This window comes from Perognathus longimembris, chromosome 6 (genome assembly GCF_023159225.1).
Source record: "Perognathus longimembris pacificus isolate PPM17 chromosome 6, ASM2315922v1, whole genome shotgun sequence".
NCBI classification, from domain to species: domain Eukaryota; kingdom Metazoa; phylum Chordata; class Mammalia; order Rodentia; family Heteromyidae; genus Perognathus; species Perognathus longimembris.
The window spans coordinates 71861866-71887142 of record NC_063166.1 but is presented as its reverse complement, the minus strand read 5'-3'; the positions used below and the strand labels follow the sequence as shown (position 1 = coordinate 71887142).

Here is a 25277-nt window from a genome sequence, read left to right as displayed (position 1 = left end):
CTCCTCCTACTCTCCATGGTCCCTTGTTCCCAGAGCTGGCTGAGTCCCAGGGGTCTAGGTGCTTGTTGCTGGGATAGCTCACCCCAGTTGGCATTCACAGGGGTTGGAACTCAAGGCCTGAGCATTGTCCCTGAGCACTTCTGCTCAAGGTTAGAGCTCTACCACTTTGAGTCACAATTCCACTTCCAGCATTTGGCTGGTTAATTAGAGATGAGTCTCTTGAGCCACGCTTCCAGCCTGGCTCTTTGCTGGTTCGTTGGGAAGTATAGTTTTAGAGAGATTTTTCCGCCCAGGGTGGCTTTCAACTGCAAAGGAGTCCTTGCCACAAAAAGCAACAGGAGACCAAGAGGACTGGAGCTTTCTTGCACCTTTGTCAAGAACTGACCAATGAATATTTGCCAGAATTCTGCAATGACAAAACTCAGTAGATGTGATGATTTTTAGCACAGATTTAGTTTATAACTGGGTGGACATAAAGAATGACATGCTGGTTTTACATCAGTCTTTAAATCACTAACTTAATTACATACCAATTTTAATAAGCTTTATGTTAAAAGAATTCAATGGCAGACTCCTCAGGACTCAGCCCTGGGTAGCTTTCTGGGGCTTTCAACCTCTGCCAGGTTGAAGGGGAAAAGAGCACAGGGAGGAAAAGCAATTGAGTCCTGATACAGAAACGACTTTGGCTGCCTGAAGGTGGGAGGAAGGCCCCCTTGCTCCACAAGGGCAGAGCCGATAGCAGGTCAGCAGGATCCTGTGCAAACTGCATGCAGTTCTCTGTGCTGGAAGGCCACAGCTGGGCCTTGCTTCACTGAGACCTCAACCTGGATCTGTCTGCCATCCACAACTCAAGCATGCTGAGAAAGACTCTACCACTGGACAAGATTCCATGTCCAAGAAAGCCAGGTCAGCTGCCCCTGGCACCCCACAGAGAAAGAGCCCAGATCTTCAGGAGACACTGGACATGATGAGACACAGACATTGCGCTATCCATGGAGATCGAGGACAACGTGGCGCACATGGAGGAGTCAAGCGGCCTGTGGCTGTCGGTGCTGTGCCAGGAGCAGGTGCAGACTTAAACAGGCAAGAGCATCTGCCTGGAGCCCTCCCAGGAGTAGACCTTACACTTTATCTTAAAAGAATTCAATACATACTCATATCATCTTCTTCCTAAAATTGTTTCAAGTCCCATTTGTGGGCAAGTAAGAGTCGCTTTCAGGCAAATACAGACCAGTTTCCACATATCTGCTTCACTAACCCTGCACATAACCTGGCCAGGGCCCAGAGTCCTGCAGCACACATAAAAACCTGCAGGAGTACTCCAGGTCCCAGTGCAGCAGCATTCTACACAGCAGGCAATAGCTGCCCTATTATAGAGCTCTACTGCTCTAGCCAGCCTCAAAGAGGAAGCCACAGGTTAACTCTCTTCCTTTTGTCTGTCCACGTGAATAAGACAAGAACGAGATTCCACAACTATACTGATCCTGATTAGCAGGATGCAGAAACCAATTACACTGCCTGCCATTGGACTAGGAATCTGGGATAATTGTCAGTGTCCTCTCTTGCCCCTGCTCTGGGATAGGAGATTGCTAAACCACAGTCAGTACACCCATCTGATGAAATGAAGTCCATGGGGCCACTAGACTTTATGTTGGGCAGGCATCCAGGGCTCCTTTGGCAGAGGCAGAAAACCCATGTCCTCCCTGAAATAGCTCAGGCTTTTTCTTTGAAGACACAAAAGCAGGAGCACATTAGAAGCCCACGACTGTGGCGAAGTTCCTCATTCAAACAGAGTGACATCAGTTTTCACCATGCTATGGATGGCAGAACCCCAATTTTGTTGTTGTGGCATTTGAACTCAGGACCTCAGGCTTGCAAGCCAAGCGCTCTACCGCTTGAGTCACATCTCTAGTCCATTGAGTAACTTTTCCCTTTTACAATCTAGATCAATAAGTTCTTCCCCACCTATACCTAAGATACTCCACAGATACCTAAGAGTGCTGTTTGTCTATTTGTTTTACATACTCCTAAAGACAAAAATGTCAGGAAACAAAAAGGAAAAAAGTGCTCAAGCAGTCAACACTTAATGCTGGGAACATACATACTTTTAAGAGAAAAACCACAGCAAAACTTTTCTAAACAGGATTTTGATCCTGAAAACAGTCCTCTAAGGCAAGAGCAAACACCTTAAGAAAAGCATGGAACATTTCCTCTCTACTGATTTAACCCCAGAACACCTACATATCTTTTTAAGTAATATCAACAGTTTAAAATGTGCAAAAAAATTATAGTACCCTTAGTATTTAAGCCATAAAACCAATCTTTGGTTTCTACAGTACAAAAAGAAAAGCATGTGATGTGCAGAATAGAATTCAAAGTCAGTTGTAGTGACTAACAGTCAAGAGGAGGCAGTTGGAACCCTGCTGTGGTTTGCCAAGCAGGAAAGTAAAGTGCTGCCTACCGCAGGTACTGGGACCCAGAGTCACTCATTGCTGGGCAGGAAAGAGAGGGACATCTCTAATGGCAACCAAATTCACAGTGGCTCGGGTATAACTTCCGGGGCTAAAGCTAAGGTAGTTTTCAGTAAAGATCGTTCTCCTGGAGAGCATGGTCAGCATGTGGTTGAGCCGAGACCTGATGCCGGTCAGGTGATGCTGTCGCTCTTGATTCAAGTTTCTCAGCGAGTCCCTCAGGCACAGATCCAGGTGTGGGGTGCCCAGGTAATTGGGGTACCCCGGATTGTGGAGGTCGGTGGTTCTCAGGGAAGTGTGGGAGCCAATGGAGCTGGCCACAGAGCCTTGGGAAGACAGCGAGGAGGATGACTTCAAACTGGATGACCTGGACACAGACATCTTTGACACTGGTGACCCCTCTTTGGACTGGGATCCGTGGGAAGGGAGGCAGCTATCCTCAGTGTCCGTCTGCGTGGTGGCTTCCCTGGACCACAGCACAGTCTGGGCGCTCACGGCCCTGGTGGCCACCGTGGTCTGGGTCCCCACACAGGCAGTGCTGGAGCTGGTCTGCGTCCCCGCCTCGCTCACGCTCACCGCGGCCAGCTCCTCTCCTGGCTCGGTTTGGGTGGAGACATGGACCCCCTGGCTGCCTTCCAGCTCGTCCTGGCGGCTGTGCAGGTAGTCATCCTCGCTGATGGTGGAAGCCTCCGAGTCCTGGCGCCGAGCATCCTCCCCTGCACACGCAGGCGTCCCGGGGCCCAGGGGTGTCTTCTTAGGCGTGCTGGAGAGTTTGTCCAGGCGCATGCGCAGCAGGTTGCCCAGCGTGAGCTCCTTGGATAACGGCTTCCGGTCTGCCAGTTGGTCAAACCGGCCGTGGAACCGGAAGTTGGATAGCAGTTTGGAGCTGATGGGCTTTGATTGGGCGTATAGGATCCGGAATTCCAGATCAAAGTGTTCAACCACTTGGCCGGACAGAATTACCAAGTTACTGCTATTTAATTTGCCATCCGTCCATGTAAAACTGAAGAATTGAAAACAGACAACAGAAGCTGGTTAAGGATATGGAATCTCAGTTTACTGGCAGTCTTAATAATAAAGCTCAGCCATTCTGCTATTTAATATTCACAACGTTGGTGGTAACATACAGACCAATTCAGTGCAACATCAACTCACCTAACAGAAGTATAGAACCTATCCTATATATGTATCAATGAAACGGTTAGGCCGGGGCTGGGGATATATATGACCTAGTGGCAAGAGTGCTTGCCTTGTATACATGAAGCCCTGGGTTCAATTCCCCAGCACCACATATATAGAAAACGGCCAGAAGGGGCGCTGTGGCTCAGTGGCAGAGTGCTAGCCTTGAGCAAAAAGAAGCCAGGGACAGTGCTCAGGCCCTGAGTCCAAGGCCCAGGACTGGCAAAAAAAAAAAAAAAGGTTAGCAACTATTTAACCAACAGGTAAAACCACACATGATCCTCAGTCTCAGAGTTTTAAAAATGAGAAGAGAAACCTAAAGTATTTAGGCAGTGCTATGTTCTCCTTTTAGAGATGAACCCACTAGCTATACCTCAAAAGGGAGCTAGTGATGGGTCCTAGATTAGGCCCCATACCTTACAAACTGCTGATACCATGTTCATCTCTATGGTTTCCATTTTCACAGAGGGGGATGATTTGTTACCCTAACACTGAACACACTTAAGAGCTGATCACTGTCCCTGTGCCCCTGCCAGTCCACCAACTCTTCCTCTGGTAAAAAGAGGAAGCTTTATGTGCCCTGTCTAAGCTCAACAGGAGTGGACACACAGTCCAGGCTGCACAATGCATTCATCTCCTTAGATTCAGGGATCATTCCTGGGTGGGCATGAGAACCCACTGTGGCCTGGTGAATTCCCAGAAATTCATACCATTACTGTTTTGAAGAGGGCCTCACTTTGGGAGACAACAACTACAGGCTGTATTATGTAAGTCAGGGTCTTAGCCATCAAAGGGAAAGAACCAACCTAAGAATAAAGTTCAGCCAGAGAAAAGCAGAATCAAGACAGAGTCCAGCCCTTGGTCAAGAGAGGCTGACAACCAAATGTACTGTCCCATACTTCTGCATTCTGTTTGTCAGAATCAGTCTGCATCAAAAGTAAATGACAACATTTGAAAAAAAGTATGACAATATTGAAAAGTTCACATTTTTAGCCAGTAAGAATATAGGTTTTTATTACATTCTCTCTCATACTTATTCATAAATAAATAAATAAAACTTCAAAGAAAAAAGTATCAGTATGCAAGGTGTGAGTTAGAGTTCTGCCACCTGCAGTCACTACAGTGATAAGAGATTTGCATCATAAGGAACATGCTTTAAGGAGAGATTCTAAAACACAGCTTCAACTCAGAGTCTTACAACCAGGAACCCTGACTAATGCAGAAGCTACCTATGAACTGCCTTCGAAGTTTGAAAAGGATTTTTTTCCCCCAGTTGTGGGGCTTAAACTCAGGGCCTAAGCACTGTCCCTGAGTTCTTTTGCTCAAGGCGAGTGCTCCACCACTTTGAGCCACTGCTCTACTTCCCGTTTTTGAGTGACTAGTTGGAGATAAAAGTCTCATGGGGACTTTTCTTCCTGGGGTGTCATGAGCTAACAGGCATGAACTAACAGCACCCAACAAAGAGATTCTTTAGAAAACCCTCAGCGAGGTAATATAAACAAAATAGTCAACCAGCATTAGGACTGTAACATGGAAGTTAAAACCACCCATGTGGGGTAGTTCATTTGTGGGGGGTAGTTTTGCATTGTTAGGTTTTAGAACAGCCAAAAGCCATTTGGAAGTAAGTTTCGTTAGTGTGGATAAATCCGACTTTGGAGGACCTTATTTTCTTCTGATATTTATAAATGTCTTATAAAAGGACATCTCAAGGAAGAGGTCCACCTCTGTTTGGGAAGAAAGGTACCAAGAGCTTCTTGATCTTACTGCCTCATCTGCCAAAAACCTAAGGCCAGCACGTAATTATCACTTCAGACCACATGGTTCTTCAAAAAGGGGATTTTTCTCTTCTCTCTGCAGACACCCTCACAGCTACAATAGGACAATGCCAGAGCAACTGGCAAAACACACAACTTCCAGGATGAGTGTGAACATTATGATCTCTCTCTACCATTCAGTCTCCTACTCTCTACCTGAAGACACCACAGCCAAATGAGAACCCCATGTGGTCTGAAACATAGCCAGGATTTTCTCTACTAACACACTATATGACAAGGCTGGAAGCAAGGTGAAGAGGTTAAGTATAAAGGTACAGCTTCAGGTCTGCCTTCCATACTGATGTTAATGCCTGCAATTCCCTTTGTCTTCAGAGATCAGGACAAATGGGATCCAAATCCCCAAGAAACCAGGCTTTGAGGCTGGGTGTGGCAGTCAGGCCTGGCCCAAGGCTTGACTCTAAGGCTGACTAGATGTATGTTCTTAAGGCTCATCTAACTTCTGCAAGTTAGACTTGTGGATACAGGGCAGGGGAAGTGACTCTCACACCAATCACCTCCAATAGAATGGGTTGGGATGAGCCAACTCACACACAGGTGTGAGCACCTGGGAATGCTGAGTCACAAAGGCTGTCACTGAGAGGAGCAAGATGTGTTTACCTTGGGATGACATGCTTCTTCTCAAGAGTTCAGGTTAATAATACACTTCATACACTTGTTAGAAACATACCTGTAAGAGCCTGTGGCCACTCGAATGCCATCAATCAGCGTGAACTTTTCATGAACCTTCCCAAAAATTTTGGTTCCTGACCTTGCATAGTAGATGTTTCCTGTAATAGTCCGCACTGTCATCAGCTATTGGCCAGAAGATGGAAAAAAAAAAAAATCAATGAAGTCAATGACTTTGTTCAGTGAACAAATGAATGAGACCAAAGGGCTTACTTAGCTTACAATTCCCAAACAAACTTGATGGTGCTCTGACGCTTACAGTCACCATCTACGAGCAACACACTCAGCAGACTTGCCTAATGTTCCCCAAGTGCTGTCACCCTACCTATAGTCCATCTTCTCCTCTGTCCTTATGTTTATTGTTGAGCCTATTAATTAGTTTGTGTATGTATGTATACTAGGAGAAGATTCACCTTTTAGGGGAGACTAACAGACTCCAAGAAAAATTCTGAAATAAAATAGTGAGGGATGGAATAATCAAAGAAAACATGGTAGTGAAGAATGACGTTTTGTTTTGGTTTTGTTTTTTTCCAGTCCTGGGGCTTAAACTCAGGGCCTGAGCACTGTCCCTGGCTTCTTTTTGCTCAAGGCTAGCACTCTACCACTTGAGCCACAGCACCACTTATGGCTTTTTCTATATATGTGGTACTGGGGATTCAAACCCAGGGCTTCATGTATATGAGACAAGCACTTTACCACTAGACCATATTCCCAGCCCCAAGAATGACATTTTGAGAAAGGCTAGAAGAAGTTGAGTCAGTACTTCTGTTCATGTGCCTAATGGCATCACTTAGGAATAAAAGCTCACTTCACCCCACCCCTCAGGGGTCCAAAGAAAGAGACAGAGGACACGTTTCTCTAACTCAGGGCTGTGTGGGCAGAAACACATAACCTAAGCAAAATCACACCTACTCCATACACACACTTACACAAATACTACACCAGCAGTACAACATACATATATGAAAAATTATTCCTATAAAGTGACACACATAAATGCACATACCAAAAAATGGTATACAAAATACAAAGAAAACCTGAATTCTTTAAGAGAAGGCCAGGAGCTATTTCTATATCATTAGAAGTCTTACACACTCAAAATGTTTAAGATTGTTTGACATACTCATACCACATGGCGAGCCCTATACAACATGGAGAGCCCTACTATGTGCCTAGCCCTGAAACAACAGAGACCAAAGGCATGCTTCTTGCCCTCAGGATTAGAACAAAGAGGAAAGGAACTGAATGACTGAAAACTCATGGCAAGAACCAGGCACCAGTGGCTCACACCTGTAATCTGAGCTACTCTGGAAACTGAGGTCTGAGGATCATGACTAGAAGCTAACCTAAGCAGGAAAGTCTGTGAGATTCCTATTTCCAATTAATCAGCAAAAAGCTGGAAGTGGAGCTGTGGCTCAAGTGGTAGAGTGCTAGAATTGAGGAAAAGAAGCTAAGAGACAGGGCCCTAGGCCCCAAGTTCAAGCCCAAATACCAGCACTATATATATATATATATATATATATATATATATATATATATATATGACAAGATATAATTTAAGAAAAGAATGAACTCAACGCTGATGGTTCATGCTTATAATTCTAGCTACTCTGGAGTCTGATATATGAGAGTCAGAAAGACTCTTGCCTCTAGTTAACCAGCAAAAACACTGGAAGTATGGCTTAAGTGGTAGAGTGACAGCTTTGAGAAAAAAACAAAAAAAAACAGCAGGAGTGCAAGGTCCTGAATTCAAGCCAGTACTGGCATGCACACACACACACACACACACACACACGCGCGCACGCGCGCGCGCACATACAAACAAAAGAAAAGGAAACTCCTGTCTACCCCCAAACCTTTACATGAATATTCATAGTCACTTTTGTCACAGGAGTGGAAACCTAGAAACCAAGTGTCCTTCTATAGGTGATGGTTAAACTACCGGACAACCACATCATCTGCTACTACTAAGCACAGAAAAGAACAAACTATTGTACAAGCAACTGAGATGGATCTTGAATGTATCATACCTAGTGCATGATTCCAATCATATAACAGATTTTAGAGGAGAAAATGATAGAAAAGACCAAATTAGTGGCTACCAGAGGCATACAGTGATGTTGGGCAAGGAGAAGGAAGTAATATGACACAAAGTACACCAGGAGAGAGACCTTTGTGTGACAGAATAGTTCTGTCTTGATGTATGCACACAGGGGATAAAAAGGCACAACACACACACACACGCACACACACACACACAAACAGCAATGTCATCCGTCATTATTGGACTATCAATTATATAAGATAGACACACTGGGGATTAGGAGCAGATGAACGGCTCATGGAACTTCTCTGTACTACTTGTGCAACTGTGTGAACCTAACATTATTTCAAAATAAAAATGAAATGCTAGGGCTAAACATACTGTCACTTCTGAGGTGTTCTAATTAAAATGCATATGAACTGAACCAGGAGGAAATATCAGACAAGTTTAAATTCTACACAACACTGCTTAGTATTCTTTTTTTTTTTTTGGCCAGTCTTGGGGCTTGGACTCAGGGCCTGAGCACTGTCCCTGGCTTCTTTTTGCTCAAGGCTAGCACTCTGCCACTTGAGCCACAGCGCCACTTCTGGCCATTTTCTGTATATGTGGTGCTGGGGAATTGAACCCAGGGCCTCATGAATACGAGGCAGGCACTCTAGCCACTAGGCCATATCCCCAGCCCCAACTGCTTAGTATTCTTAAACAGCATCACACCATGGAAGACAAAGGAGGAACTGCTCCAGAGTAAAGGAGCTAAGGACACCTGACAAGGAAATGCAAGGTGTAGTCATGGATCGGACCCAGGACCAGAAAAGCGGCATTAGTGGAAGAACTAGTGAGATTTAAGGTCTGAAAATTAGACATTATTATAGTACTAAGGCTCAAGAGATGCCAACATATGGAGACTCTAGATAAGAGAACTGAGGTATTCCTAATATTACTTCTGTAACTATTTTAAGGTAAATGAAAATTAAAAAAAAAAAAAAAACCTAGGAGCTGGGTGTGGTAGAAGCAGAAGGATCGTGAGTTCAAGAACAGTCAAAGCCAAGGTACTAAAATCCTATCTCCAATATAAACAAAAGGGCCATGAATGTAGCCCTTTCCTACCAAGTACAAAGCAGCCCTGAGTTCAATCCTCACTACCACAACAAAAAAAGAAAAGACTAAAATATAGAACATTTCATAGATACTCACATGGAATTGGCAGGAGGATGGTTTCACTGGAGGAAATGACTCCTGAGCCGAATAATAAGCATAAAAATACCACTACAGGCAGATTCAGGGGTGGTTCTGTGTATCTTTCCTTTTGACACACATTGCAATGTTATGCAGGCCAAAGTACTTCTGAACACTTGCCCATGACTACATGGTCAAGTTCCTACAGACAGGATAAGCCAGTGTTCTGAACCATCAGAGCCCATAGCAGAGGGTACCCAGAGAGAGCACAGACTCCCCAGCAAAGGGGTCACGGGGGTTGGAGATGGGTGCCCATCTCCCACTACAAAAGTTGAGGCAGCCAGAGTAATGGACTTCCTTCAAGTCTTCCTACAGAGGAGCTGGACCACCATGAAGACAACAGCCAGCAGTGTTAAAACACAGCCTTAATTATAGAAAGCACCTTGGACTTACACGCTGACACCTTCCTTCCATCTCTTCTCCTAATACCTGGTTAGAGGACAGTGCTCTATTTTTCCATTCCTGACTTGCATGATCCCTGGGTCTACCTGACCTCATTTTCAAACTGATTGCTGGGTCTCGTGACTATCTCACTTCATTCCATCTCTAAGTCTCAATCCTACCTCCACCATGAATTTACAATGTGGCACAAGTGACAAGTAACTACCTAAGTAAACCTAACCCTCTGCTTTCTCATTAGAGACAGAGCCTTACTTCTGGGAGAAATTCAATGGTGGGGATTTTCTAGACCAAACTGTTAGGCAACAGTAAGGTGGTAACATAATGCCCCATGCAAAAACCCACAGTACCAAAGCCCAAATTCTTTGCATTTCTGAATGTTTTATTCATACTACCTAGGACAGTACCTGCCAAATAGATGATGCCTATATTAAGTCCTGAAAGTCATAGGTGTCACTGCTGCATTTCTAAAAAAAATAGATTCTGTGCGGCAATGGTACTCAGTAGATACCATGTTGAAAATGAACTATACAACTTGTGGGTGGAGACAGGAGGGAAAAATGGTGAGAGAGCTAGGGAATAAGTAACACGGTTCAAAAATGTGCTCTTTACCTGACTAAAGTAACTATAACCCCTCTGTACATCACCTTTATAATAACAATTTTAAAAAATTATAATGGATTCCAAAATAAAAGACTACTACTCTGGCCTTGCTCTACGATGGAGAACAAACAACTAAATAGATTGTGTCCCTTATATTTAAATACTTACTTTCATTACCAGAGAAAAGGACAGACGTTTTAATTTTGTAATGATGTAGAAGGAGCAGCAGCGCACAGCAGTGATTATGTGCACAGGAGGTGAATGCCAGGCCCATAGCCTTGTAGTGGGGGATACCTGGGCTCTGTCATCACAGCCTGGTCTAAAACGTCAGGACAATTCACTTCCCTGCTGGGGCCACTTTGAGGACTAGTTATATCACACCTGTCAGAGCACCACACAGGGCAGAGTGGGAGCTCCACACATGGTGGCCACCCTTAGCTACCATCCCACCGATCCCTCCATCTCCCCTCCCAACAACACTGATGCCAATCTACCTTCTGTCTCTATTCTGGTCTTTCATATAAAGGGGTCATACAGTATGTGGTCTTCTGTGACAAGCTCCTTCATTTCGCATATGCTCAGATTCATTCATGTCATAGCATGGGTCAGGACTTCATTCCTTTTTGATGGCTGAATGGACAACATATTGTTTTCTCATTTATCAGCTGAGGAATATTGGATTGTTTCCATTCTTTGCCTATTGTAAATAATACTTCCATAGGGCTGGGGACATGGCCTAGTGGCAAGAGTGCCTGCCTCGGATACACGAGGCCCTAGGTTCGATACCCCAGCACCACATATACAGAAAACGGCCAGAAGCGGCGCTGTGGCTCAAGTGGCGGAGTGCTAGCCTTGAGCGGGAAGAAGCCAGGGACAGTGCTCAGGCCCTGAGTCCAAGGCCCAGGACTGGCAAAAAAAAAAAAAAGAAGCCAGGGACAGTGCTCAGGCCCTGAGTCCAAGCCCCAGGACTGGCAAATAAATAAATAAATAAATAAATAAATAATACTTCCATAAACATCCAGACACAGTCTTCATGTGGACTTGTGTTTGGAATCCCCAGATATTTTTAAAGTATCACAGGTATCAACACCTGTGACTATCAAGGTCAAAAGTATTGTATTTCCTGTGAAATCCTGGGCAAATGACTTTGCCTCAGCCTCAGGTCTCTCACTTGTTAGGAAAGATGCTACCGCCACCCGCCTGGAAGCTGGGGTGCTCTGTGGTATTTGCCGACTATGGCAAAAATGGAGTCTACCACTAACCTTTTCCTGCTCAGGATGTACTTTCAGATCCATGCACATATCCAGAAAGTGGGGCAGCTGAGCCTGGTCCAGAAGGATGTACACAGCCACTCTCTGTTTCCTGCATATTTCCTGCAGGTCTCTGAAGATGTCAATGTCTGTAAACACATCCATCACCACGGCAATCACCTACAGGAGGAAGCAGGAGGAAGAGCAAGCTGTCAGTTCCTAGGCACACCTTACAGCATACTGACTGAACTCTGGACCCCATCTCTGAGGCAGGAAAGGATTCTATCCTCCAACTGTCCTCCCCATTCCTTTACCCGTAGTGTGGGTTTCCTTGCACTAGACACTACTTTCCATCTCTGAAGACTCCTGACACCTGTCCTAGAAGTCTTGACTTGGCCCAGCTCACATTCCCACTGTCTTCCCCTACTTTCCTCCACACTGGCCACTTTCTCAGAAATATAGAGTAGGTCAGTGCCCTGGCCTGTGAACATGTTCCACTCAACTTCGCTCCTTTACTATATACCCCCCGTCCTCCAGGCCCGACTCAGATGAGCAAGCTGTCTAGGCTCTGGGCCAACTCTGTTATCTAGGGCATGCTGTGTTTCTCACTGTTTTTTGGTCCACAAAGTAAGTAAATAGCTGGATGCTGATGGCTCACCCCTGTAAATCCTAGCTACTCAGCAGGCTGAGATCTGAGAACCATGATTCAAAGCCAACCCAGGCAGAAAAGTCCCTAAGATTCTTATGTCCAATTAACTAGCAAAAAGCCAGGGTAGAGTTGTGATTCAAATGGTAGATCCCTTTGAGGGAAAAAAAAAAAAAAGCCTAAGGGACATCTCCGAGGGCCCAACTTGAGGCCCTTAGTACCCAGCATACACACACACACACACACACACACACACACACACACACACACACACAAATGTCTATGGTTTTGAATACTAACTTTGGACCATGAGCTCTGATTTTTAATATGACTTATACAGACCCATCCCATCCATCACCAAGTTACGGCTTGAACCAACCAGATAAGGCACACAGCTTTTGCCATCTCCTGCATTCCCAACACCACATCTCCCTAGCACTCTGCTCTTTCCCACCGGCCAGGCCTTCCCTAAGCAAATTCTCCCTCCTCCATGAAAGATGGCTCCTGTGGAGCTCATTTTTCCAGCACTAGTCCACAACAACACAGGAATACTTCCTAAAAGTTCTGCCCTTAGCTGGGCACTGGGGGCTCAAACTCATAATCCTAGCTACTCAGAGGGTTGAGATCTGAGGACTGTAGTTCAAAGCCAGCTGGAACAGCAAAGTCATGAGGGGAACTGTGGCTCAGAGTAGCAGAGCACTAACCTTGAGCACAAAAGCTCAAGCACAGTGCCCAGGTCCTGAGTAAAAGCCCCAGCCCCTGGACCAACACCAAAAAAAAAAAAAAAAAAGTTCTGCCTTTACGCTCCAATCAGTGCTTTCTCTCCCCATACCTCCCCTGCCCCCAGCAATGTCACTTCATTTGTGCCTACTAATTACTTTTCTACATCTAGCATGAGACCAGTTAGAACTGCCTCTTAGCCACGCATCCTTGGGAAAATTACAGCTGTTCTGAATGTCAGTTTTCTTAGCTGCAGATCAGGTCTACCACAAAAAATAAATGACTATACACAGAGGTCCAGAAGACCCCATGGTGCCCGCTCAGGCATTCACTTTCCTGGTCCAGAGCTGCAGCTGCTTACAGGGAGACATCACCAGGCTCTACCCTCCCTCGCTCCTTTAAAGCACTGCTGCAGCCCTAGGGCTTCTAATCACCCCCTACAAAGGCTTGAAACCATGGCCCTCGGCTTCTGGCAGGGTAGAAGGGGTGTGGACAAAGTATAGCTTACAGACAAGCTCCTACAAGCCAAGCCAAGAGCTGGAGGTATAAACTGAAAGTTTTGGGAGCTGCTCTGCCATCAGATGTCAGGGATCCTCCTGCCTCTCAGTTTTTCCACAGTAGACTGCCAGGTCTCTTGGAATCTTGTGAACCCTATTTCTGAACATCGAGATTTCTAATTCTCTCTCCCTCTTCTGCCACGGTGGCCTTTAACTGTGATCAATTCACCTCTGTGGTCCCAGAGGACTCTGGACAGTCCTTTCACCTTTTCAGGGTTGAAGAAGCAATGCCAAGACAAAGAGGCCCTTTTTCTGCCTCTCCCTAAAACTCTAGGGTCTCATCTACTCGGATGAGGGACTTTGAAATGCCATGGTCCTGGGAAGCCAGTGCCTTGTGGGAGCCTGGGAAGACCAGGATGTCTGGCTCCCCCCTCTCCCTTCCTTTCCCCATCCGATCTCGAAGATGCTCCAGCCATGAGCTATTCTTGACAAAGGGCACAGCCAAAACCCACTACACACACACACACACACACACACACACACACACACACACACACACACACACAGATTTAAAAACTAAGAAGTGAGGGGTGGGATGGGGAGTATGGCTGAAGTAGTAGGAAAGTTGACTGGGCCTAGGTTCAGTCCTCAATACCATGAAATAAATAAAATAAAAAGCAATAAATGTTCTTAACAGGTGGCGTTTTCAGAAGTTCAGATCCTCCAATGGCTTCCACGCATCGTGTTTTTTTTGAGAGCTGTGTCCATCCCATTCATTTAGATCACATAACCATTAAAAGGTAGAAAAGCCAAGGACTGGGAATATGGCCTAGTGGCAAGAGTGCTTGCCTCGTTCGATTCCCCAGCACCACATATATAGAAAACAGACAGAAGTGGCGCTGTGGCTCAAGTGGTAGAATGCTAGCCTTGAGCAAAAAGAAGCCAGGGACAGTGCTTAGGCCCTGAGTCCAAGGCCCAGGACTGGAAAAAAAAAAAAAAAAGGTAGAAAAGCCAGAACACACAACTCAGTTCTGCCCCTTACTAGCTGTATGACCATGGGTAAGTTGCTTAACCTCTCTCACTCTGGAACATAGGGATAACAGCAGCAGCTATGTTAAAGGACTGTTGTGAGGACTGGACAAAGCTTAATCCTCAGGGCTTAGCTCAGGGCAAGCATGAAACATATTCTCAAGTAGGCGGCCAGTACCTCAACGTCTATTGTGTGCTGACCCTGACCTTGCACCAGGCAGAGCTGACTGACTGCAAGACACAAGATGCAGGAAAGCACCCCACAAGAGGGAAGTCAATGAGAATGACTCAGGGAGCTGGCAAGCATCCTCCTTGAAGGCTGCCCTTGTGCATGCAGATATTGACCAAGTAAGAGGTGGAGGGCTTCCTGAGGGAGGTGGCATCTGACTTAGTCACACAGAAGAAGATTTGGACATGAGGCCTCAGAATCGCTGAAAGGCCTCTGGTAGAACCAACTGACGACGAAGGGAGAGGTTGGGGACAGGGTTTGTACTATGGTGGCTGAAACATACAGTATGCATGAAAGGGGGATGACATGACTGGGAGAGGGTGAATGGTAGAGGTCCCTGAATGCCAACCAGGGACCAATGCTAGTCCTCCTCCAACACCGACTGTGAATAATGAGTGCAAAGTAGAGAATCCAACAGGACAGAAGAAACTGAGGCTCTGACACAGGGTCACACATTAAGTAAGTGCCTGCAACACAGCAGGTGCATAGACAACTGTTAGGCTAACAGACTTCAGTAAATGTTCCCATTAGAGACCCCAAAGGGAAAAAAAAAAAAAGCAGTGATCAAGCTTCTGACAGTAACCAGGTAAGAAGCAATGAGGGTTGTAGGAGAGGGAAAGGGATGGAGGAGACACAAGCACTGGGCACAGGCCAGGGAGCAAAGCAAAGCAAAGGGGTCTTACACACACAGATGTGAGGACCAACAATGGCACTCACAGCAGGGTGCCAATGAGGGAAATGTGAAGATCTTCTGTGCAGCCACAAGCCTGGCAGAGCCTCGGGCAGTGTTGGACAGGGCTGCTGGAGGCTGACTGGGAACAGAGCCCAGAGCACGAGGTGCCAGCCAAAATGAACTTGGACTCACCAATTAACTGAATAATTGTATAGTCAACACCGTTGCTGTCTGATGAGTGTCTCGTTTGCTATTTGGTTAGTAGTTTTGGGTCTAAAGTCTCAATCTTTCCCACAGGCTGGTTGGAGGCTGGTCCCTAATCCCTGCAGGACATCTCAGGGCCATGGAGGGGTGGAGGGTTTCCTTCTCTTTAATCTATGGAACCCTCCTTTCATAACTAAAACAGAATTCTCAGCTAAAGCAGAACTCTCAGAAGACCTATCTTACCACAAGGCCCAGTCTTCTTTGTGGCAACATTCAACAAGAAATCCCCATACCCATGCTCCCATCTCTCCACCTCCACCCTGCACAGCTAAACTAGCCCCAGGCAACCGATCCTGCCTCCTCCTCACTAGCCAAGTCCTGGCCACTGAACCTATTCCCTAAAGGGGCTGGCCAGCCTTCACGCAGTGGGGCTACAGCCACCCTGGACACTGCCTCTCCCAGCCCGTGCTGCTCAGCCTGCCCCCTTGGGGCCAGAAGGTAGCACATGGGGTGACTTCTCAGCCTATTCCACGGTTGGGCCCACCTGCCAATCAGTCCCAGCACGATGATCTACAGCAGAAATATCCAACCGCTCAGAAACTGGGGTATATAGACCCTACAACTGTCCAGGGCTTCTGCATCTGCAGTGGTCACACCCGTGTCAAGCCCCACATCCTCATCTTGGTGACGAACTGCAAGCCTCACGCTCAGTCCCTCCGGCTGTTCACACTGACTGACTTGCCCCATGGTGCTCAGAGGGCCTCATGTCGGAAGACAGATCACAGGTACCCCACCCCTCCATCTCTGCAAAGACTACAGCGCCACTTCCATTACTCCTCACACACAACAGGGATCTTGCCACTTGCCTTTTTGCACAAAAGCTCAAAGGAGAGATACCTAGAGATTTTAAAACCCCATTAGCTAAGAAAGTCTTGGAGAGGCTAGGAAGCATGTTCAAAGGACATTCTCGGCCATGTGCAGAACTAGAATGTATGAATCCAAATACACCTATCAAAAAAAAAAAAAGTGCCAAAAAGCCAGGTGCAGCAGCACCTAGGCCCTGAGTTCAAGCCACAAGACCAGCAAAAAGAAAAAAAAAAAGTGCTGGACTAAAAATCCATCATCCAGTCTTAGGATAACTTTGTGCTATGAATGAATACTGAGAGGATCGATAAAGTACCCTGCCGTAAAGTACCACGAAGGACCATTTATCTTAGCAAAAAGTAAGCTGGGTGCTGGTGGCTCACACCTGTAATCCTAGCTTCTCAGGAGGCTGAGAGCAAGAAAACCCATAAGACTCTCACCTCCAATTAACTACTGAAAAACTGAAAGTAGAGTTGTGGCTCAAGTGGTAGCCTTGAACCACCACCACCACAACAACAAAAAGGCTCAGTGATAAGGCTCAAAGATAAAAATAAAGTTCACACCTGTATTCCTAGCTACAGGGGGTTAAGATCTTAGAACCAGCCAGAGAAGGAAAGTCTGAGACTCTATTAACCACCAGAAAACCAGAAGTGGTGCTGTGGCTCAAAGTGGTAGAATGCCAGCCTTGAGTGAAAAAAAAAAAAAAGCTCACTATCCTGTGCGTGACTGAGTAAATGAGAGAACCCAGTGGCAGTTTCTAGCACATAGCAAATCCTCGGCAGCACAAAGTTGCATTCTTCGTTGAAATTCTGGCACCATCCCTACCTAGTCATCAATTTGGGCCTCAGTGTCCTTGAAACAAGTCCTGCTCTAGCCAGTCTGTGATTCATGCGCCCTCCACAGGGGCTGGTCAGGGATATGACCCGGCAATGTGCACAGCTTCAAGGGGCCACTTGGGGCCGGTCATCCCAATCCTCATTCCGGCTCTTCTGTGTGAAGCCGGAAGCACACATCCATCACCCCTTCCCTGGGCATCTGTTTCCCTCCCTTCCCACCCAGATGTGCAACCTGCCTGGAATTCGGCCAAAGCCTTTTATGCATTCAGGATCTGTCAGCCTGGCCACTAGATTCCGCACACTGACCGCATGTCATCATCCATCTCTCACCATGACTCACCTGGACAGCCTCCTGCTGCAGAAACCTTTTCACTCTGTGTGTTACCTGGTTTTCGTTTTGTTCTGTTTCTCATGTTTTTGTGTGTGTACGGTTGCTGGTACTAGAGGGCTTGAAATCAGGGTCTGGGCAAAGTTTTCCACTCAAGGAAGGTGCTTTACCATTTAAGAGTCCGTGAGAGTCTAATTTGCTGGTTATCTTCAATAAACAGCACCAAATTGAAAGTAGAGGTAGGGCTCAAATGGTAGAACACCAGCAACTTTTTAAAAAAATTTAATCTGTGACAAAATGCATAATCTAAGCCTTCCATCTTAAATCTACAGTTGTGCACACTCAGGCCACTGACAAGTACAACCCTTGTCACCATTTCCAAATCATCATCCTGAATAGAAACTGAGTGTCAGGCTGCCTCCTGCTGTGACAGGTCTGACCTACAGGACTACTTGGAGGGGAGGGTTGCTACTGGTATCTTGTGAGTGGGGGCTGCGGATACAGTTCAACAACCTGCAACACACAAGACAGCCCCTCCACCCCACCCCTCACCCCCACCCAGAACAAGGAATCATGCAGCCTCAAATGCCAACAGCAGCAAAGTTGAGAAAGCTTTGGGATGATCTGGGACAGGAACTGATACAGCGCAGGTGCTATCACAACACAAGGTTGAGCAAGATCAGCAGAGCCAGCATCAGGACGTCCTCATACTCACAGGGGCCTTCGTCAGATTCCTCAGCTGCTAGTCCTCCAGGCAGGGTTCTCTGGCTATGCAAAGATCGCCACCACTAACTCTCAGGTCATCAAAAGGATGGCCACCAAGGGTGAGGTCACCACAAAAGCGGACCCTTTGGAACCAAGGCACACAGGGAATGGCAGCTGTTAAGAATGACAGCTATGCTAAGTTGGGAATCTCCTGACAGGATGAACTTGGTGTGCGAAGTCCCATTCAGAAGCGAGGAATAGCTAAGTGCCAGTGGTACATAATTGTAACCCCAGAACTTGGGAACCTGACACAGGAAGACTGCAAGTTCAAGGCCAGTCTGGGCACCAGAGCAAGATGATGCCCCAAAAGAAAACAAAAAAAAGTTAAGAAAAACACACCAGAATCAATCATATCAATAAATAAGGCCAGCCTGAACTTCCACATAGGAGGCCAAGCACTAATTGGCACAGTGACAGACACAAAGAACTGAGTGACACCTCACAAGTTACAGCCAGAAAGGGTAGATTCTAGATCAAGTGTGTAAGGAAAGAGATCCTGCATAATTCAAAATCCCCTTTAAGAAAAAGAAAAAAAAAAAAACATTGATGCCAGGGCTCCACACCTTTAGCTGTGGCTACTTGGGAGGCTGAGACCTGAGGATCTCAATTCAAAGGCAGCCCAGACAGAAGTCTCTAAGATTCTTATCTCTAACCACCAAAACAGCCAAAAGTGAAGCTGTGGTTCAAGTGGGAGAATGCTAACCTTGATCAAAAAAGCCCAAGCACAATTCCCTGAGTTCAAGACCCAATACCAACACAAAAATGAAAAATAAAACAAATTTAAAAATAAATAAGTGCTGGGAATATGGCCTAGTGGTAAGAGTGCTTGCCTCGTATACATGAAGCCCGGGGTTTGAGTCCTCAGCATCACATATATACAAAAAATCCAGAAGTGGTGCTGTGGCTCAAGTGGTAAAGTGCTAGCCTTGAACAAAAAGAAGCCAGGGACAGTGCTCAGGCCCTGAGTCCAAGCCCCAGGACTGGCAAAAAACAAACAAAAACAAAAAAATAAATAAATAAAAACTCTTTGGGACATCAGAACAGTATTTCCTTAGCTCTAGTGAAGCGCAACAGAATGCCAGGTATGTGGTCAACTTGAACCCATGTTCCACATAAAGTGGGCACCTTACTCTGTGTGACAGATGATCATTAAGTAGGACCTACCATGTGGAATTCAAAGTTCTTTATTCATCCACTAGATGATCTGCTTCAAGTTACTTTACCTTCCTCAAGGGTGGGGGGCAAACTGTCCTGTGGTCATGAACCACCTTCTCTATTTATGGGTTGAGGTCTCTGCTTATTTAATGCCTCTTCCTTTTAAAACTGACCACTAATCTTCTGTCATCATTACTGTCCTGTTTACAGATTCATATCGTGGAGATGAAAAGTCCAAATCTTTAAGCAACCTTTAAGAAAAACAAACCCCTCAGTCTGTTGAAAACTTCCAATCCACCAATCCAAGTTTGAGCTCAACAGCAGATGAGGTGGTTGGATCTTGGGCAAGTTACTTAACCTCTGGGTGCCTGGTTTTTCTTCATTGTGGCCTCCTCCCAGCACTGGGAGGGTTAAGTGAGATAATCCAGGAAAAGGGCTCATTCCCAGTGCTCTTATGCATGTCATCATCATGTTTACCACCAGAATACAGCATCTGAGACGTGCACCTTCACGGTTCTTGCTGTCACAGGCCATGACTTCAAAGGATGTAGCCAGAGTGACACAACTACTCCTCAGAACACAATGCACAGCTGGACAGGTTGTAGCACCTAACAGCCACCAGATTAGCACTCCAGTCCCTCTCTCCACCCATCTGAGGATGTCTCAGGAGGACAAGGTCAGCTCCTTCTCTCCACACAGGACACAAGGTGAGCATGGGTCCAAAGTATGCCTCAGGCTGAGATCTGGCTCCAGCACTCTTTTTTTTTTTTTGGTCTGTCATGGGGCTTGAACTCTGGACCTGGGCACTGTTCCTGAGCTCTTTAGCTCAAGGCTAGCACTCTACCACCTGAGCTACAGTGCCACTTCTGGGTTTTCTGATGGTTAATTGAAGAGTCTCAGGGACCTTCCTGCCCAGGCAGGCTTTGAACCACGATCCTCAGATCTCAGCCTCCTGAGTAACTAAGATTACAGGTGTGAGCTACCAGCACCTGGCGTGGCTCCATCACTCTCTGGGTACATAATCTTCTGGCAAGCAGCTCCTCTACACCTCAGTTCTGTTATCTGTAAAATGGACATGATAACTGTGCCTGTTCTGAGTTTGTTTAGAATGCTGTTTAACAAAAAGAAAGCAATTTTCATTTTTGTACTTCTTTTTCAACAAAAGAGATGATCTCTGGATCTTTGAATTATGTTTCAAATCAAATCCAACTCATACCCACATCTTCCTCCAGTTCAGTAGCATCACCACCTGCCCTAGCTACCACAGGGCCTGCCGGAGCACGAAAACAAGCCACACCTCAGCCCTCAATCCCCAGTCACTCTCCCCGCACCTTCCTCTCAGGACCCCTCTTTTCCATTGCATCCAACTGCTTCCTCTTCACATGGCTGTGTGATCCTCAGTAGGCACTGAATACGGCAGCAACTTGGCAATATGGTAGATGCATTAAAAATACTGGTTGGATGTAAAGGTGTCGCCTTTCTCAGGCTAAAATGTGCAAGTTCCAATACAAAATCTGGGAGAAAAGAGCCTATCACAGGAGTACGGCAAAGAACAAGGTGGGGAGCTCTTTCCAGGAATGTATGACAGATCACCCTGGGAGGAGGGAAGTCTATACTCCAGCCTCCATCCTTCTAAGCCAGCTCCTGACTATAGTTTTCCTTCTGGATCTATCTCTGGTGCACTCCACTACCACTGTAATTTAGGGTTGGGTGGAAGGATGGACCCGTCCCTATCTCTGTCATGGAAACTTACCTTTTTTCCAAGTACTCAAGTTCCCCTCCTTGAGGTGAGCTTTGAGAATGCACACTTACCCCACAGTTCTGCCTCTTTATCTTTTTTTTTTTTTTTTTTTTGCCAGTCCTGAGCCTTGAACTCAGGGCCTGAGCACTGTCCCTGGCTTCTTTTTGCTCAAGGCTAGCACTCTGCCACTTGAGCCACAGTGCCACTTCCGGCTGTTTTCTATATATGCGGTGCTGAGGAATCGAAACCAGGGCTTCATGCATAGGAGGCCAGTACTCTTGCCACTAGGCCATATTCCCAGCCCCTCTGCCTCTTCATCTCTGTAACCAACTTTTCTAACTGAAGGAATACACACACGTTTGCATCATTAAAAGAACCTCAACCCACCCAAAGCACTAAGGGATAACACTCCCACTCCTCCAAAGGCAAGGCACCAGGTCAGAGTCTGCAGCCCGGCCAGTCAGGTCTAGAGCCAACATCAAAAACACAGGATCTTTCCTCTGGACCTGGTTGTTTCAGCCCAACTTCATGCAGATATCTCCTTCGGGACACAGCATGACACCGGGCCTACCAAGTCCCATGCCTGGGACTTTGCCTGCCACTTCCCTGGCATACTCAGACCAAGAAACTGGGGCACAGCCTACTAGCATGTGCCTGCCAGCAATCATGCTGGTTTTGGGTATGGACTACAATGTCTACTGCCATGCCCTCCCACCCCCCACACTTTCACATTACCTTCCTCCCCCACCATTCTCCCCTCCCCCACTAACACACACTGAGTCAGACACTAAGACCATAGCCTACTGTGGATAAAGGCTGATGTGATACAGAGGTAACTGCATTTTAGACAAACACTATTTGGAACAACCTATTCACAGGAAAGCAAATCTGAGTCCTCATTCAACAAGAGGTAACTTTTTCTTCAGTCTCTGGCCAGAGGCAAAGGGATAGACTCTCCCTAACACTCCAGTTAACGACAAAATAAGATGTGTGGAATTAAGCTGAGTGCTGGTAGCTCATGCCTGTAAGCCTAGCTACTCAGGAGGCTGAGCTCAAGATCAAGGTTCAAAGCCAGCGGGGTCAGAAAAGTCTGTGAGACTCTATCTCCAATACATTACTCAGAAAAAAGCTGGAAGTAGTGCTGTGGCTCAACTGGTGGAGGGGAGCCTTGATCCCAGAGGCTCAAGGACAGCAACCCAGGCTCTGAGTTCAAGCCCCAGGACCAGAAAAAAAAAAAAAAAAGACTGTGAAACTAATTAGCAGCAATTGATCCCCAATGCCCCATAAGTTTTTGTGTGTGTGTGTGTGTGTGTGTGTGTGTGTGTGTGTGTTGGGGGGGGGCGGGGGAAGAGTTATCTTTAAGGATTTTTGTTGTTGAGTAATGCATGTCCTAAGCCGCTCCTAAAAGTGGGATCAGGAAAATCTGGCTCCAACTGATAGACTTGGGACTGTAAGCAATTCGGGTTCCTTCTCCAGAAGTTGACACGGTTGCACAATTCACATCCTTGGGGACTGAGGGACTGAAGCTCCACCCATCACACATACTCACCTGCCACAAAGAGCGGCCAGGTGATCCAGGGTCTCTCTCTCTCTCTCTCTCACACACACACACACACACACACACACACACCTGCCACAAAGAGCGGCCTGGTGATCCAGGGTCTCTCTCATACACACACACACACACACACACACACACACACCTGCCACAAAGAGCGGCCTGGTGATCCAGGGTCTCTCTCTCTCTCACACACACACACACACCTGCCACAAAGAGCGGCCTGGTGATCCAGAGTCTGACACACACACACACACCTGCCACAAAGAGTGTCCTGGTGATCCAGGGTCTCACACACACACACACCTGCCACAAAGAGTGTCCTGGTGATCCAAGGTCTGACACTCACACACCTGCCGCAAAAAGCGGCCTGGTGATCCAGGGTCTGACTGGGGGGGGGGGGGGGGAGTGGAGCTACCCGAGGGCCCCGGGAGGTCGGGCCCGGGTGTGGGCTCGGCGGCCCACGGCTTCCCAGGCCGGCAGTGGACGCCCCGGGGGGAGGGGGCGCTCACCTCTCGCGCGGAGCGCAGCTGCTGGCGCAGCGCATCTTTGCAGCCGTAGGGGCCGCCGGCGCCCGCGCCGCGGGGCTGGAAGTGCGCCTCGACGCGCGTGGCGCCCCGGTACGCGCCCCGGTAGAAGGCGGGCCAGCCGAGCTCCAGCAGCGGCGGCTCCAGGTCCGACTGCTCGGGAAAGTAGGTGCCCGAGGAGCAGTCTTGCGACGAGCCGAACGAGTCCTCGGCAGCCGCCGCCGCCGCGCTCTCCCCGCCCGGCCGCACGGCCGCGCGCAGCACGTCCTGCACCTCGTCGGGGTTCAGGAAGCGGCCCAGGCGCTCGCGCCGCAGGAACGCCGCGAAGGCCTCGGGGCCGCCCGCCACCAGCTCCTCCAGCGCCAGGCGCCGAGCCTCGCTGAACAGCTCGGCGGGGTTGGGCGGCCCGCACGGGGAGAGGCAGGCGGCGGGCAGCTCGTCCGGGACCTCCAGCCGAAAAGCCATGGCGATGGCAGTCCGCGACCACACTTGCTGCCCGGACGACGTCGCGGACCGGCTTATAAGCGCCTTTGAATCAAACCGGCCCGCGCCATTGGCTCGCCGCCCCGCCCCGGCTCTCCTATTGGCTGTTTGCCTCAGGGCGGAGGGGCGGGGCTACGCCGCCGAGTCCCCACCCCCTGGTTGCTATTGGCGGCTTCGCACCCCGCGGTTTCGCTCGGGTGCAGTGACATCTATGGTTCCACCCATCCGGAGGAGCAACCAGGCCTGAGGGGCGGTGCAACCCTTGGAGGTGCAGCCGGCCACCGAGCTCCCCGTTGAGGTCCTGGAGCCGATCCCGGCCTTTCCTAGCGCGCCCCCTGCCGGCAGCTCCCTGGTGCGGCCATACTGGGCCCGGGACTGTCAGGCCCATCAGGGAGGGAGGAAAGGCTGATGGCTTATTCCTGGGCACACTGAGCACACCTGGGCTCTCAATTTGAACGAAGCAAGCCGTATTGTCATTATCCCTTGCACCTCATCATTCATTCAAAAAAATAGCAGGCCGAAATCGGGCAAGGTGGAGCACACCTGTAATCCCAGCACTGGAGAGACTGAGTAGGAGAGGGAGAGCCATGGCCCAAGTGATAAAGCACCAGCCTTGAGCAAAAAAGCTAAGGGACAGCACCCAGGCCATGAGTTCAAATCCCAATACCAGAAGAAAAAAAGTTTAGTCTAGTCTGGGAATGTGGCTCAGCGGTAGAGTGCTTGCCTAGCATGCATGAAGCCCTGGGTTCCATTCCTCAGCACCACATAAACAGAAAAAGCTGGAAGTGGTGCTGTGGCTCAAGTGGCAGAGTGCTAGCCTTGAGCAAAAAGAAGCCAGGGACAGTGCTCAGGCCCTGAGTACAAGCCCCAGGACTGGTAAAGAGAGAGAGACAGAGACAGAGACAGAGAGAGAGAGACTGAGTAGGAAGATGGTAAATCTGGGCTACATAGACACACATACGCATGCCCATGTGTATATAACAGTGTTATTTATATAGTGTTTGTATATAACTATATATAGCTATGTTCACATATATACTGAGTACACCCTTCTATTTCTCCTCTCTCACTGCTATGGTTTTTACTTAGCAAAATTCTAATTCTATTTTAACTCTATTTCCCACTCCCGCCCTGACAGCCATACCTGAAAACAGACCTTCTGTTTGTATGGGTGATGTGTCCATCACCCTGTTCAACAGCAACTTTTCTGCCTGGCCACTAGCTTCTAGACAACCTTCTCTGTGTGTGTGTGTGTGTGTGTGTGTGTGTGTGTGTGTGTGTGTGTGTATGAATATGTACACATATATTACCAAGCAAAACTCTGAAAATCTTGGGATCG

At 47.6% G+C, this 25277-nt stretch overlaps 1 protein-coding gene across 1 annotated transcript; it reads right to left on the bottom strand.

The window, feature by feature from the left end:
- Window positions 1-677: 677 nt before the first annotated feature.
- Window positions 678-23920, bottom strand: Fam83d (family with sequence similarity 83 member D). Its single transcript, XM_048349190.1, has 4 exons — window positions 23441-23920; window positions 11696-11863; window positions 6153-6277; window positions 678-3474 (listed from the first exon to the last, which is right to left on the bottom strand). The coding sequence occupies exons 1-4, from the start codon at window positions 23918-23920 to the stop codon at window positions 2487-2489; spliced, it is 1761 nt and encodes a 586-aa protein (XP_048205147.1). The 3' UTR covers window positions 678-2486.
- Window positions 23921-25277: the final 1357 nt, after the last annotated feature.